Consider the following 14,675-nt stretch of genomic DNA (forward strand, 5'->3'; position numbering starts at 1 on the left):
GTTATTTATTTTATAATAAATTTAGCGATCGTCTCGCTCATGTATAAATAAGTAATTACCTGTAACATTTTATTCACAATCTATGCGTACGATTAGAGAAAAAATATTTAAAATATATTATATAAATTAATAATTAAAAGGAACTTCGACAAAAGTGAAGCTATAAAAGCGATCAATTTTTGTTATTATCAAAGGCTGTCATTCCAGTATACTCATTTTTTTATCAACTTCATATAATTTTATCTTTGTTTTTTAATAATATATATTCATTTATATATTATTTATCAATTATATGAGCTTCATTCCATAATGAGTTTAACATTCTGGTAGACTTTGCTTATTTTTGTGGAACATCTGTAAAGAGTACTACAACAACAGTATTAAAAGTTCCTTGTGATTATTGTTAATGGATAATAAAAAAAAATTGTTTGAATATGTTGAGGCCAGATAATGTTTCATCAAATTTATATTTTAGAAGGTTCTTTTGCTGTTTGTGTTAAAAAAATTTCTTTAGATCGGATAAAATATATGGTTAACAAAATGGAGACACTTTTTTAAAATGGGGGATGATCATGAATACTAATCGAGTCATATACTTTTTAATGCCCGAGAAAATTCAAGTTAACTTTATTTTAAATCAATTTTTTTTGTACTGATATAAATATTCAAGTTATTAAAAATTTGATGATAAAAATTATTTATAAATAAAAAAAAATCGTTAATTTTAATTCTGAATTAAATTTTCCGCAGCAATGGGACCTTCATAATAAAAGCTTTAATTATGTTAAAAAAATAAATTTTTTCGAGCTTAAAAAAAATTTTATTTGAGACTTATTTCCATGAAAAAATGGATAAGATTGAAAAAAATCTAATAATATAAAAAAAAATATATATATATATAAATATTGTAAAGGTTTAAAAAATATCAATGAAACATTTAACGTCGAGACTCGATAATAAAGTGTAATTATATTAAGAGCGCTATTGAGTGAGATAAGAATGCATATACGATAATTAACTATGCTCTAGTGGGTTTTATTTACCTTTTTTAAAAGGAATTATTTTAAATAAAAAAAAAAAAAAATCATGAATAACATTTTTTATAACCGCAATATTTAGATCATTCCATAAAACTGGAGGATCTATTGTGAGTTAAATATTTTCAAAAAAAAAATTTTAAAAATACATCTATAATTTTAGAGCGGAAAACGACGTCGTTTTATTTAAAACAACGCACACTATTAGTTTGAATCAATAAATATATAAATAAATAATTTATAAATACATCCGTCGTTTTCTCGCTCTAATATTTACACTAGAATTATGAAAGTAGAAAAATGATTATAGGTCGCTAATTATTATGAGGATTTAAATACACGCACAATAATTACGTGCTGATTGATTAAATGTCTGACATAAAAAACTTTGTTTTTATTTTATTAATTGTTATTGTAAAATATTATAAACTTTATATTGTTTTATTTTTATCTACTATAGTTTTAATTAAAATTTTTTGTCAGACAAAAAAATATTTATAACTTCTTTTTTTTCTTCTTTATTTTTTTTTGTATTCTCATAAATTGTGCGACGGTTAGTTAATTAGGTATGAAAAAATAATGATTAAAAGAAAATAAAGACCACGATCTGCAGGCGGACCGCGGTGTTAAGCACCTGCACAATCGCAACAATTAAAAATGTATCGACCATCCGAGATTAAACAAAAACTCGGACAAAAGTATTATAATAACTAATCTACAATCACTTGAATGTTTAATGAGAGTTTGAAATTACAAAAAAAATTTCATTAATTAAAAATATTAATAATAATAATAACAACAACAACAAAAATAAATCATAATAATTAAATGATTGTTCTCCGCGCTGCTGTATTTAAATATCACTATTGTAATTAATAATAATAGGTATATATTATTATATCAATTTCTTACATTGTTTTGTCAATTGTTTACAAGTATAAATTAAACTGTGCGATACTATGTTAAAACTATGTTCTTCTTTTAAAATAATTGATTGAAAATATTCAAATCCAATTCAAAATACAATCAATATTGTCGCTGTTTGTTAAATTGTTCGTGTCTTGATATCTGTACCGAGATTGGAAATAATTATTATGTAAAATTGATAAATTCGGTTTATTAATTATTAACAGACTTTTTGAGGGTTATTAAAAATTTATATTCAATGAATAAATGAATTATTGGAAGTATACAGTCGCCGAGTATTGATTTTACATAATTTTTATATTACTACTCGATCAATATACCATGTATTTAATCATTTAAAACAAATTCAAATAAAGGAATTATTTGTGTGCGGTAATTTATTTTGTTTTCATTAGAACTCTCATTAATTTTTAATTAAATTTATGATGCTTGTTTAGTTTTATGGCTTACCGAATATTTTAACAGATATGAATTAATATCTGCAATTTTTTTTAACAATAACATTTTTTTTTCTTAAGGGAAGAAATTCTTATAGAAGGCTTGAAATGAGTCATTGTTGATAAGTGTTTTTATAGATGGTAAAATAATCATATTAATTCGAAATTTTAATATTATTTTATTGGAACTTTAAAGAATATAAAAAAAAAATTTTTTTTTCAAAATAGCGGCTCAGTAAATTTTTTTTTCAAAGTTTTTTGGCGCAAGGTCCAAAACTGCTGCACTTGTCACTCTTTTTCTATTGATATGAAACAACAATAAGTTTCTTTTTGTTTCTGACATATGCACTGAAAAAATAATTCTTTAAAATGATAAGAAAGTATAAAATTAAAAATTAAGTAAGCTCATTGAAAAAAAGTTTAAATTTTTAACGAAATACACGAAATCGTCAAAACTTCCAGGATATTTTTCCAATAATAATATAGAAAAAAGCAAAGTAAAATTTCAGTGAAATTGAGAAATAACTTTTCTATTTGTAGCATGAACAGTTTTTGAAAGTACTTACAATATTGTTAAAATCGCGTTGAAAGCTTTAGTACGATAAATAATGAAAGCTCCGACGCTCTTTAATATGTAAGATAACTCCCTAAATATTTAATACTTTAATCTTTCCTCTGCTAGTATATATTCAATATATTATATTTTCGAATTATGAAAAAAATTTCAATTTTTTTAATTTTATAACGAAATTTCCCTCCGAAAAAGCTTTAAACTAATTGAAGATTTATTATTGCGAATTTTCATGAGTATTAAATAAATAAATTTTTTATTAAGTCAACCTAGTTATATTTTTGAAGAAAAATTTGTCAAAGTAAAATATTTTTAATGTAATTTTTAAATTATCACATATTAGGTATAATCTATTATTAATCAATAAATAAAATCAAAATATCTTATGACTCTGTAATTAACATACACCTGAAAATTTTTTAATTTTCCTTGAGAATTAGTAGAATATTATTTTTAAAAAATTGCATTTTTAATTTTTTAGAGCTTTTAAAGACGGAATTTTTCAAATAAATTTTTCTTGCTACAATTTATTTGCTAAAAATCATTCTAAAAATTATCACATGTCTCAATTTCAATATTATGTTTCAAACAGAACTTGAGTAGCTTAACAATTAAATATGACACTGAAATTAGCAAATATCTAAATATTTTTTTTCTATTATAAATCAATTATAAAAAAAATGTATTTAAAAAAAATTCACGCTTGTAATTTTTTTTAATTTTTAGATGTGGAATTTTTTGGTAATAATTTAATTATTATCAAAATACAAAAAATTTACAGGCTGTTTATTTCAGTATCATCAATTAAATTTCACAAAAGAAGAAACAAAATGGTAAAATACAAATATTAAAAAAAAATGATACTAAAATTAGCTGACGTTCAAAAATTTTTGTACTTTCTTTAACAATTTAATTGCAAGTATAAAGATACTTAAAAAAATTTCACACATAATTTTTAAAATCTTCTATGACACTGAAATTGACATTAAAAATTTTTTTATAATTTTATGGCAATTAAATTATTATAAAAAAAAATTTTATTAAAAAATTCCACATGTGAAAATTAATAAAAATTACAAGTGATAATTTTTAGATGTATTTTTTTTATTATAATTGATTTGTTATAAAAATTTTTAAAATTGACAGCTAACAGCTAACTTCAGCATCGTAGTCGTTTACATGTGAAATTTTTTCTTTTAATTTTTTTAATAAAAAAAAATAATGAAAATTTTTAGATGTCGACTAATTAAATTTTCATAAAAAAATTTGAAATTTAGCGGTAAAATGAAACACAAGTAGCGCCAATATTCGAATGATCACCGGGAGCTTCCGTTTAACTTCCGTTGGTCAACAGGTCAACCACGGGGGTCGTTGCAGATGAGAAGTGCACGCGCGTGTATCACCCGAAAGGGTGATGAATGCGTGCTTACTACCGGGCTCTCTTACGTATAGTACTCCTCAGACACACGTTGTTTGACAACGATCTGACGGAGACGGCGCACGGGACTCCAGTAATCGAGAGAAGGACCGAGCAATTCGGCGGTCGCAGAGACACTCTCACATCCATGTTATATTCTATCAGTTTCTCAGTAAGTGTTGCCGCACACCGCCATATTGAATTACTCGATACTCGAGGCTCGAGTTGTTTCTAGTGCCAATGGAATACAAGGTGGCGCGTGTTTTTTTTCTCAACAGTTTTGTTAAAATGATACAATAAAATAAAAATAGTAATCCCGCATACTTAATTAATTATTATTTCGGTTTCACTTATCATCTTCTCGGTAAATATCCATATCTATGATAATCATTAAAATAATAAAAATAAATATATTATCACTTATTTATACCAACTAATTAATGACAACGCTTAGATAACTTACTCGTCATTATTGTTATTACTATTGTTTTAAAAATAAATAAATAATTGGATATGTGTAATTAATTAAATCAATTTTCAGATAAAAAATGAGGTGAATTAAAACTACTGTGAAAACGTGGATTAATTTTGTGTGCAGTGAGTGATATTATTGCCGTTGGTCATCGTCCTCTGAATATTCAATTGACTTAACACAAGAAAAAAGAAAACAAAAAATTAGTAATTATTCAACGATGAAAAAATAACCATATGTATAAACAGTGAATAATGTTTTCATATATTGATTACGATTATTTAATGACTTTAATCGGTAAATGATACCCGGTTTCGTGACAAGATTCTTCAATCGATTTGTTTTAATAATACTGACTAATTAAAACATCAGGTATGAAGTTTATTTATATATTTAAAATTTTAATACCAAAAAAATTCATTTCATTCACAGTTTTCCTTAAACATAAACAATAAATATATTTAAACGTCCTTGGCATTCTTCCTAATTTACGCTACTTTTTTTTTCAAATCTAAATAAATAAACAAATATAAATACAACAATAAGAATCGTGAAAATAGATTGATTGTTATTTAAACAACTTGTATGTTTAATAGAGAAACAATTGTTGTATCAGGTGCGTAATACTCAGTACAATTTCAATATTAATGATCGTAAGATAAAGAAAAGCCACGTATTACTTTAAGGAGAGGGAGATATATGGATGAAAAAAGACGGCGATAGTTTAAGAGACTGAAAAAGGAGGGAAAGAGCGAGGTCGCACACGGTTGTCGGCCCGAAATGACAGTAATTACATGAAATTTACTCGCATACTACAAATAAGCAATGGTTTTCTTGTTAATTTTTTTTCGGAGCTTAAAATGTAACGGAGTCAGTATTTATTTTCTTTTATTATCCTATTATAATAATAATAGTAATGATGATGATGATAATAATGACGGTGATCGTGATTTATCAAAGATGATATTAATGTAATAAATATCTGGGATTGTTATTAATATGATATATTTTTTGTAGAGCTGATGTCCGGGGTTGAGGTTGGTGAGGTCGCCGTGAAAAATCGATTTCCCGATGTACACACTACACGTATGCCTCTGCTAGGCACGGGTTTACGTGTGGAGATGGATGATATAAAAAATAAAAGTAGATATCTAGATCGGGAAAGGGAAAAATTGGGAAAGGAAAAAAGAGGTGATATGAGGTGAGCAGGGCTGAGGCTGAAGCTGAGTAGGAGTATGGAGTATGGAGGACCAAATACCGAGTATTGGTGGATATGTTATTGGAGTTTCGGTGAAATGAGAAGAGAATATCGGGGAGAATAACTTTGGGTCGCGCCCCCGGCGTTATATTACGGGTTTCGACAATCTAAAGTAAATGAAAGCGGCAGACAGAGGAGACAGAGGAGAACAGAGAGTAGAGACCTAACCGAGGACGGAGGATAGAGGAGCAGTAGAGCCAGTGCTCCTATCCTCTATACTCTATACTATATACATAACAGCAATCGTGGATCGTGGATACGAGGTACGAGGACAAGAAGGGTCCAAGGGGAGAAGTAATTAATGTGCGACAGTGTCCCCTCTCCTACACACCAATGGAACGAACGAACGAAAACGAACATACAGCATATAATACAGCACGAGCAAAATAAAACGTCCACTCGTACTCGGTTTACTCTGTCTACTACTGTACTCCACATCTACATTTACATCTATATATATATATATATATACATACTTAGCTCTGTCTCACTTGCTCTTTTTTTATTTCTCGTGGTTTAGTTTGTTGCTTTGGAAGTCCCTCCTCTCCCCGCTCTCGGCTCCTCTATCACCCCCTGCCCCGAGCCGCCCGTCCACTGAGCCTCGTCCTCCTCCCCCCCCCCCCCGACATTACTTTTCAGTCCTGCTCTCTACGCTTAGCTGCCATTGTGCGGAGACGCCACTTCCGAAGCATCAAATTTAATTCCTCGATACATACCGTTTTCGAGTAATGTTAAGTGACTTACATTTGGATATCGCTGAGGTATGTCGTCATCACTCTCTGACAGTAGACACGATGCGAGATATCACCTTTTTTTATTTTTTATTTTCGTTTTAATCCATCCATCCACGTATTATTATTTATTTACTTAGTTTAGTAGTTATTAATTTACTGAGTATCAGAGTGATGTAATTTTTTTTTCATTACATTACTATTTTTTCATTTGCGTAAGATAGATGCTCGAAGGGAAGATCGCTATTTACTCAGAGGTTAGAACGTTATCCCGTAATTGACCTGCAGGCAATCGTAGACGTGGACATTTCGGTCTAGTTTACATTCTTTTCATTAATTCCGTGTTTATTTATTTATTTTTTTCATATTTTTACTATTACAACTAATTTAATTAAATAATTAATTAATTGACTAATTTTTTTATTATATTGGCATTTCCGTAAACATCTTTATAAATAAGTATACATGTATAATTTAATTTATTATTTTATTGTAGGGCAGTGACATCTAGAGAAATGGAAGCAATGGATTTAGATGGAGATTCTGTTGTTGACTTGAGTGTCAGGTGAGTAGTTGTGTTTAAACATTTGTTTAAATAATTACAGCTTTATCAACAATTACACGTTATTGATAAGCATTTAAAAAGACAGGTTTGATTTTTCTTATCGTATTTAAAGTTAAACTAAACTTTTTGTTTCTTTATTTAAATTAGTAAGTTTTTTTTATTTATACTTATATTTATCTTTTTATTTATAAATTATTTATTGCAGTAGCGTGAGACGGGAGTCCTCAGCATCGAGCAACCTGAGCACTGAACCAGTACCGCTTAATTTAGGAATAAATTTCTCGGGTAATAATGCAGAAATTTTGGAGCCAAGGAATATCCAAAACTCCTCTCGGGGAATTCTTGCCCCTAAAACGGGAGAAGACAGAAGGCCAAGAAGAATCCTGAGACCCAGGACGGAGAAAAGTTACGCTGAGAGCCCGGATGAGCCCCGAATTAATGGTTACGTTAATGGTAATAATTCGGACAGTGAAGAAGGTGAAATGCCGCCACTTTTGCCAATAAAAGAATTGACGTCAGACGAGCTGGCTGAAAGGGAGAAAAACTTGAGGAAACTCAAGGAAGACTTGAGGTCTGAGGAAATGAAGCTTGTTTTGTTGAAGAAAATTAAACAGTCGCAACAGCTCAAAGAAAATATTGCGGCGATACCGCCTAAAGTTGTTAATAAAGTACCTCCACCTGTAACAGTTCAGCCAGTAGCACACAGGTATTTTTTTTATTTAATAAAATTATATTGGGTAATTATCTAATTTCAAATTTAAAAAAAACAATTTTTATAAATCATGTAAAGATGGATAATTATTTATTTTTTCACTATTTTTCGGTGATAAAAAATTTTCTAATAATATCAATATTCATTTTATTTCATGCTCTTTGAATATTTGCATTTTGCATCCAACATTAAACATATTTTGTTTCGCTTTGCGTTATTACACATATTACTTAGTTACATTAAGTTCCTTACAGACTACTAAGGTAAAAGACCCAATTATTGACACTGAACTAGTTATCGACACTTGCAATTTTATTTTAATTAAATAAAACAAATCGACTCTAATGAATTAATAAATATAATTTTTGAGCTATAAATTCTAAGATAATTGGTATTTTGAGAATATTTTATTTTTTTTAACTAGAATAAAATTGCAAGTGTCAATCAACTAGGCCAGTGTCAATAACTGGGTCTTTTACCTTATACTCTGTCATTTTTAATCCTTAATCTTTAGTCATAATGACCAGATTTACACTCACGCATACATTTCTCCTCTCAATTTAATATTTTCACTCTCTCCATTTATTCTCTACTTTCCTAATGTTTTCACAAATCTCTTTAATCACAGGACCTCTCAACATTTCTATTAAGTATAGGCCAATGCAACTCATTTTACAGTTAGATATGTACTCTACAACCCGCTAATAAAAAATTTTCTAAAATAGATTTGATAAAAAAATTTTTTATTTCAGTCACAGAGTAACAAAAGCACCACCACCTTTATTGAGAGGCCAGCCTGCGCCGAGTCGTAGTAGCAGTTTACATGCTCCACCTCCGGGGATGCTTTTACCGCCGAACGCAGGAAGAAATCCAACATCAAGTACGGGAATGCCACCAAATATGGTTATACCACAACCACCTCATCCGCGAACTCGACCTCCTAGTGTCACTGGAAACGTTCCTTCTTACCACGCTCCACCCGACAGGACTGAGCGATCTACCAAGGATCCTACGCCCGTTCCCGCGCATCAAGTAAGCTTAAAAAATAATCATTAGTAACTAATTAACTACTAACTTAGTTAATTAAGAATATATACTAACATTTTTTGTAAAAATACCGATCTTAACTGCAACTGCGATACCAATAATTTGTTGTGTAATTGCAAAGCAGCTTGTTGGATCTCAAGAAAACAAAACTACGACTGCTATTAACACTCCTGTAATTCCTGAACAGGTATTTAACGCTTATAAGTTAACATATGAAGCAAGCTCTTTTTAAATACCTTTTATATAAAGTATCGTAGTTCATTTGTTTGTCATAATAGTTTACGATAATATAAGTACACAATTAATATTATTAATTTATACTAAAAATATTTTTAAAAATTCAGGAACGACCGAGGGAGGATAGTCAGAGGCCAGCTCAAAGGCAAGCGGCAGCCAAACTCGCTTTGAGAAATCAGCTGGAGAAAACACTCCTCCAAATACCACCACCAAAGCCTCCACCTCCAGAGATGCACTTCGTACCCAATCCGTCAAATACCGAATTTATTTATCTAGTGGGGTTGGAACACGTCGTCGATTTTATAACGAAAGAACCAGCCATACCACCACCTCCAGAACCCTTTGAATGCACCCAGTGTAAGACTGATTTTACGCCTGTGTGGAAATGGGAAAAACCCGCAACGAATGGCAAGAAAGAAGGTCCACGTGGACAACATGCGACATTCCTGCGGCCTCCCGCTGGACGTGATCCTCGAGTTATTTGCGAGCATTGTGTGACAACTAATGTTAAGAAAGCACTTAAAGCTGAACATACTAATCGGTAAATATTATCTATTATTATTATTATCATTATTATTACTAGTAACCTTGCAGTCACTATGTGACTGCCGTGACTTAACTAAAATTATTAAATAATGATTTTTGTTAAATTGCACTGTACTTTCTTAAATATTGTCATATACAGGGTAATTTTTCATATACAGGGTGTCCCAAAAGTCACGGACGCCATTGTAGCCTCTGATGAAAAAAATAATTCTGAGACGAAAAGTCCTCAGCCATTTTTCAATTAACCGCATAGATAATTTATTATTTATTAAAAATAACGTCTCTTTATTTATTAGAGAGAGAGCGCCAGTGTCCAGTAAAGTATGTGCCAAACAAAGACAACTAACTGTATGACTAACTAGTTTCTATAGCTAACGTAGTCACACATATTTACTTATACATTCACACGTGCAAGCGTCTTCGTTGGAACGCACGACTTGACACTAGCGCTCTCTCTCTAACGCATAAAAGGACGTTATTTTAATTAATAATTAATTATCTATGCGTCTGATTAAAAAATGGCTAAGGACTTCGTCTCAGAATTATTTTGTTTATCAGATGCTACAATGGCGTCCGTTACTTCTGGGACACTGTATACATATTTATAATATATATAAATATATGAAAAATTGATGTGGGTATTCAAATGAAAGGTTTCGATGAGTGTAATGTCGGAGTGAGCTTATATCTTAAAAAATGTCAATAGTTCACAAGATACAAAGTCGTTTCTTAATTATGTTGAATTGCACTGTATTTTCTTAACTATTGATGTTTTTAAAGATATAAGCTCATCCCGATGCTACACTCATCAAGAGCTTTCATTTGAGTACCCACATGCATTTTGATATATTTTTCATATATTCATATATATAAATATATAAAATATATGAAAAATTGATGTGGGTACTCAAATGAAAGGTCTTGATGAGAGTAATATCGAGATGAGCTCATTTCTTTAAAAATGTCAATAGTTCACAAGATACAAGGTCGTTTCTCAATTATGTTAAATTGCACTGTACTTTTTTAACTATTGACGTTTTTAAAGATATAAGCTCATCCCGATGCTACACTCATCAAGAGCTTTCATTTGAGTACCCACATGCATTTTGATATATTTTTCATATATTCATATATATAAATATATAAAATATATGAAAAATTGATGTGGGTACTCAAATGAAAGGTCTTGATGAGTGTAACATCGGGATGAGCTTATATCTTTAACAATGTCAATAATTCACAAGATCATTTCTTAATTATGTATCTAGAAATAGAGCATTTTAGAATAGATTAGTTATTATTAAAATACTAAAATAATTGTAAAGAAAAAAATCAATAAAACCAATAAAAAATTCCAGGTTAAAAACAGCATTCGTAAAAGCTTTGCAACAAGAACACGAAATGGAGCAAAAATTAGCACAAGCAGCAAGTCCAAGTCCGGATCCTCCAGCACCAAAACCAGTTCCAAAAGCCGTGACACCTACCAGAAGAGTAGCAACACCTCCCGCACCTCAGCCCTCAGTCCAAGTCCCTCCACCCGCTCCTACTCCACCTACACCAAAACTCCAAGACCACCCTCTGGTAAAGCTCGCCGAGAGTGGTAAATTTTCTCCACATCACGCGGCAGCGGCCGCAGCCCTCCAGCAGCAGTTGATAAGAGGTAAAGATTTTTTATCTCATAGCTCAAAAATGAATTGTGTATCTAACCTCCCTTTTAAAGTTTTGAACTATTCTGCAGAGTTGACGAAATCTCAAGTACCCGGGCTGCCACCTCACCAGCCGTTACCAGCTCACATGATGCCGCAGTTCAATCCTCTTCTGTACCCCTATCAGCTCGCGATGGCTCAAGCTGCGGGCAGCAAGGGGATGGTTGAGCTCCAGAGACAGGCTGCCGACCTCCAGCGCCAATATTTGCTTGACATGATACCTTCTCAAGCCTCCCAAGGCCAAGGTAACCAAGCACCCTCACGAGCACATCCTCATAATTGGAAAACGTAACCGAGTGCATAGCTAGAAGCTCGAGACTCAAGGGCCCGAAGACACAAGTGAAAAATTATAATTAATTTATCAATTGATTGATTAACGTCGCCTTGAAGCAGCTTCGATTAATATAAATATATATATAAATAAAATTAAAAATATAAATAATAATAATAATAATATTTAAAAATTTGTGGGAGAAACTGCTCAAGATAATCCATACACCAAAGGACACGCAGTATCTAATTATTTGTGTGCTTGTGGCGATCGCTAACGAAAATGGCCAGTGAGTGTTTATTTTGTCACGGTAATAATAACTAATGTAAAACGTTTTATTTAACAAACGTTTTATCCAACACTCGTTTAACTTAATGTAATGTTTAATAAAACTGATCGAGCCCTTGACGTGCTTCTGAAAGCGATACTTTGTTATACATATAAATCCGGATTCTCCACTTGTTGTTAGGTGGAGGTCTCAGTGAACGGAAAAAAAAAAAAAAAAACATTTATTTTAAAATAAAAACATCAATTAATATTTTAACTTCAACATGATCTTTAGTCATCGGTACCATTGTCTTTTCCGATGGCAGTACCTGTATTCTGTGTATATCCTTTAATATTAATTATTAATTATTATTATTATTAATTTTTTGTTTGATGTGAGTTGAGAATCACAAATCCTTTCGTCCGAATCAGTGAAACTTTCCTGAAAATAATTGTGTATGAATGGATCTAGTGTAGCGAGTGGACTGATATTAAAAATAGAAATTAAAGGTATAGAAAAATAATGGTTAGATTTTTTTTTTTTTTTTTTTTGAGTTTTTTCTGTTAGTGTGCGACCAAGCGTACGGAAATACGCATTGTCACAGTCAAAGACTTAAACTCGCGCACAAATAGAGTCAATATGTGTGTCTAGGTAAAAAATAAGAGAAGACCGAGATTGATATTAATGAGAGAGAATTTTCGGTGGGTGGTGAGGTGACGTGCGTATCCCAGGCAAAATAATTTTTAGGAATATTTATTAATTAATATTTTAGTTGATAATTCGTCGAAATTAAATTTTGTTTTAAGTAATAATTGTTTCCAAAAAATTTTTTCATATTAGATAAAAATTTTTTTTTAATCTGATAGCTTTTTATAAATTATGTTGTATAGTTAATTTTATTGAAGAGTAATTATAAAACTATTGACTCTGTTTATTATTAATAGACTTTAATAATAAGAAATTTAACTCTGTTTAATGAAATTAATTATTCAAAAGTTAATTTGTAAATAATAATAATTTTGTCTTAGGATAACGCAAGTAACCAAAAGATACTTGACACGTTTTTGATTCGATAAGTGTGTACTGAATTAATAACAATGATGATACGTTGACGTATATACATATATTTTTTTTGTTTCTTTTTAATATTAAAAAAAAAAAACTTGTGGGGAGGTAATAAATAAAAGTCAGTGAATAAACTATAAATATTCAAATTACCAAAATAAAAATGGTTTTTAAATATTGGAGATTAATCACAAAATCGTCCTATTTCATAAATTAAATGTCTAATGAATAAATAAATAAATGAATGAATAAAATAGTATGATATCGGTATCTCATATAGAATAATAGTTACATTACATTACAATTACAATTAAAAAAATCAAGTAAACCGTAGTCATAACGATTCTTCTATTCTCTCTTTCTCTTTGTACGTCACAATAGTTTATTGCTCGATGAATTTTTGTGTAAAAGTGATACACAAATAAACAATCGTATAATTATAAAATAATAATAATTATAATTATAATAATGAACATCATAATAATAAATATTATAATAATAATAATTGTAATAATAATAGAAAAAGTCTCAATCATTTAGATAATATGCATTACAGATACAAATATTCCATTGTCACGATTGTAGTTATCGTAAATTTTTTTTGAGTTTAAAAAGATAAAAAAAAATTCATTAATTTCCAAGATTTTGCACTGATTTTTTTCTTAATTTTTTGTATGGTGCTAAACCTAGACTTCATTTAGATTTTAAACACAAACTTTTAGGAAACTGGACAATTTTTGATTAAAAAAAATTAAACAATAAAAAATTGTTATAAAATTAACCGCGCTGTAAAACAAGGACAAGAAAATAATTGATGAGTATAATTATAATGTGAAACCAAATAATATAAATTTATTATTTAAAAAAAGAAACGTTTTTTAAAATGTCAGCGATTATAAAACGTATTAATTTTTTTGCCTCCCCGCCTAGGATTAGCAGGTGATTAATTAAATGTTATTAAATAAAATAAAAAAAAAAAAAAAACAGACAAAACATTTAAAATAAAGCTTGTCAATAATTGTAATAATTAAATCTCTTTTTATTAATATAAGACTTTTTTTTATTCTATTGACTAATAAATACATTTTTTAAGGTACCACTGTGCAATTAAAGTAAATTTAATAGCTATATATACTTATAAACTAATATTTATTCCATAGCAATTAAATTACTAATGAAAAATTAAAGATTTTTATTTTCTATTTTTAATGCTCCGGTCAGCGACTTATAATTTATTTTGATAACAAAAATCAATATGAAATACAAGCGACCTAATAAATTATAATTAAATAACTATATATTCCAGGTTGAATTGATGTTATTATCTTTATAATAAGAATTATCGAGATAATTTTTAAGAACGAAGCATTATCACAAGACACAAATATTTAATGATTTAATTTGTAAT

The 14,675-nt window shown here is 29.5% G+C and overlaps 1 protein-coding gene across 11 annotated transcripts; it reads left to right on the plus strand.

Moving 5' to 3' along the window:
* The first annotated feature begins 4,340 nt into the window (after positions 1-4,340).
* On the plus strand, positions 4,341-14,251 carry LOC123273556 (transcriptional repressor p66-beta). 11 transcript variants are annotated; one of them, XM_044740994.1, is made up of 9 exons: positions 4,341-4,753; positions 4,931-5,233; positions 7,347-7,415; positions 7,624-8,121; positions 8,880-9,159; positions 9,299-9,361; positions 9,519-9,952; positions 11,316-11,617; positions 11,678-14,251. In XM_044740994.1, exons 3-9 carry the CDS (start codon positions 7,366-7,368, stop codon positions 11,953-11,955), a joined length of 1,905 nt encoding a protein of 634 aa, XP_044596929.1. In that variant the 5' UTR covers positions 4,341-4,753; positions 4,931-5,233; positions 7,347-7,365; the 3' UTR covers positions 11,956-14,251. The 11 variants fall into 11 exon arrangements, with proteins under 11 accessions (XP_044596929.1, XP_044596933.1, XP_044596923.1 ...); XM_044740998.1 differs by having other exon boundaries at positions 11,696-14,251; XM_044740988.1 differs by having other exon boundaries at positions 4,342-4,753; positions 7,621-8,121.
* The last annotated feature ends 424 nt before the right edge of the window (positions 14,252-14,675 follow it).

Source organism: Cotesia glomerata, unplaced genomic scaffold (genome assembly GCF_020080835.1).
Source record: "Cotesia glomerata isolate CgM1 unplaced genomic scaffold, MPM_Cglom_v2.3 scaffold_108, whole genome shotgun sequence".
Lineage (NCBI taxonomy): Eukaryota > Metazoa > Arthropoda > Insecta > Hymenoptera > Braconidae > Cotesia > Cotesia glomerata.

Excerpts from the sequence above, each read along its gene's own strand:
- LOC123273556 (XM_044740988.1), top strand. The coding sequence starts at position 7,366 with ATGGAAGCAATGGATTTAGATGGAGATTCTGTTGTTGACTTGAGTGTC. Across the intron at positions 9,160-9,298 it reads CGCCCGTTCCCGCGCATCAA|CTTGTTGGATCTCAAGAAAA; the intron begins GTAAGCTTAAAA and ends ATTGCAAAGCAG. Across the intron at positions 11,618-11,677 it reads CCAGCAGCAGTTGATAAGAG|TTTTGAACTATTCTGCAGAG; the intron begins GTAAAGATTTTT and ends TCCCTTTTAAAG.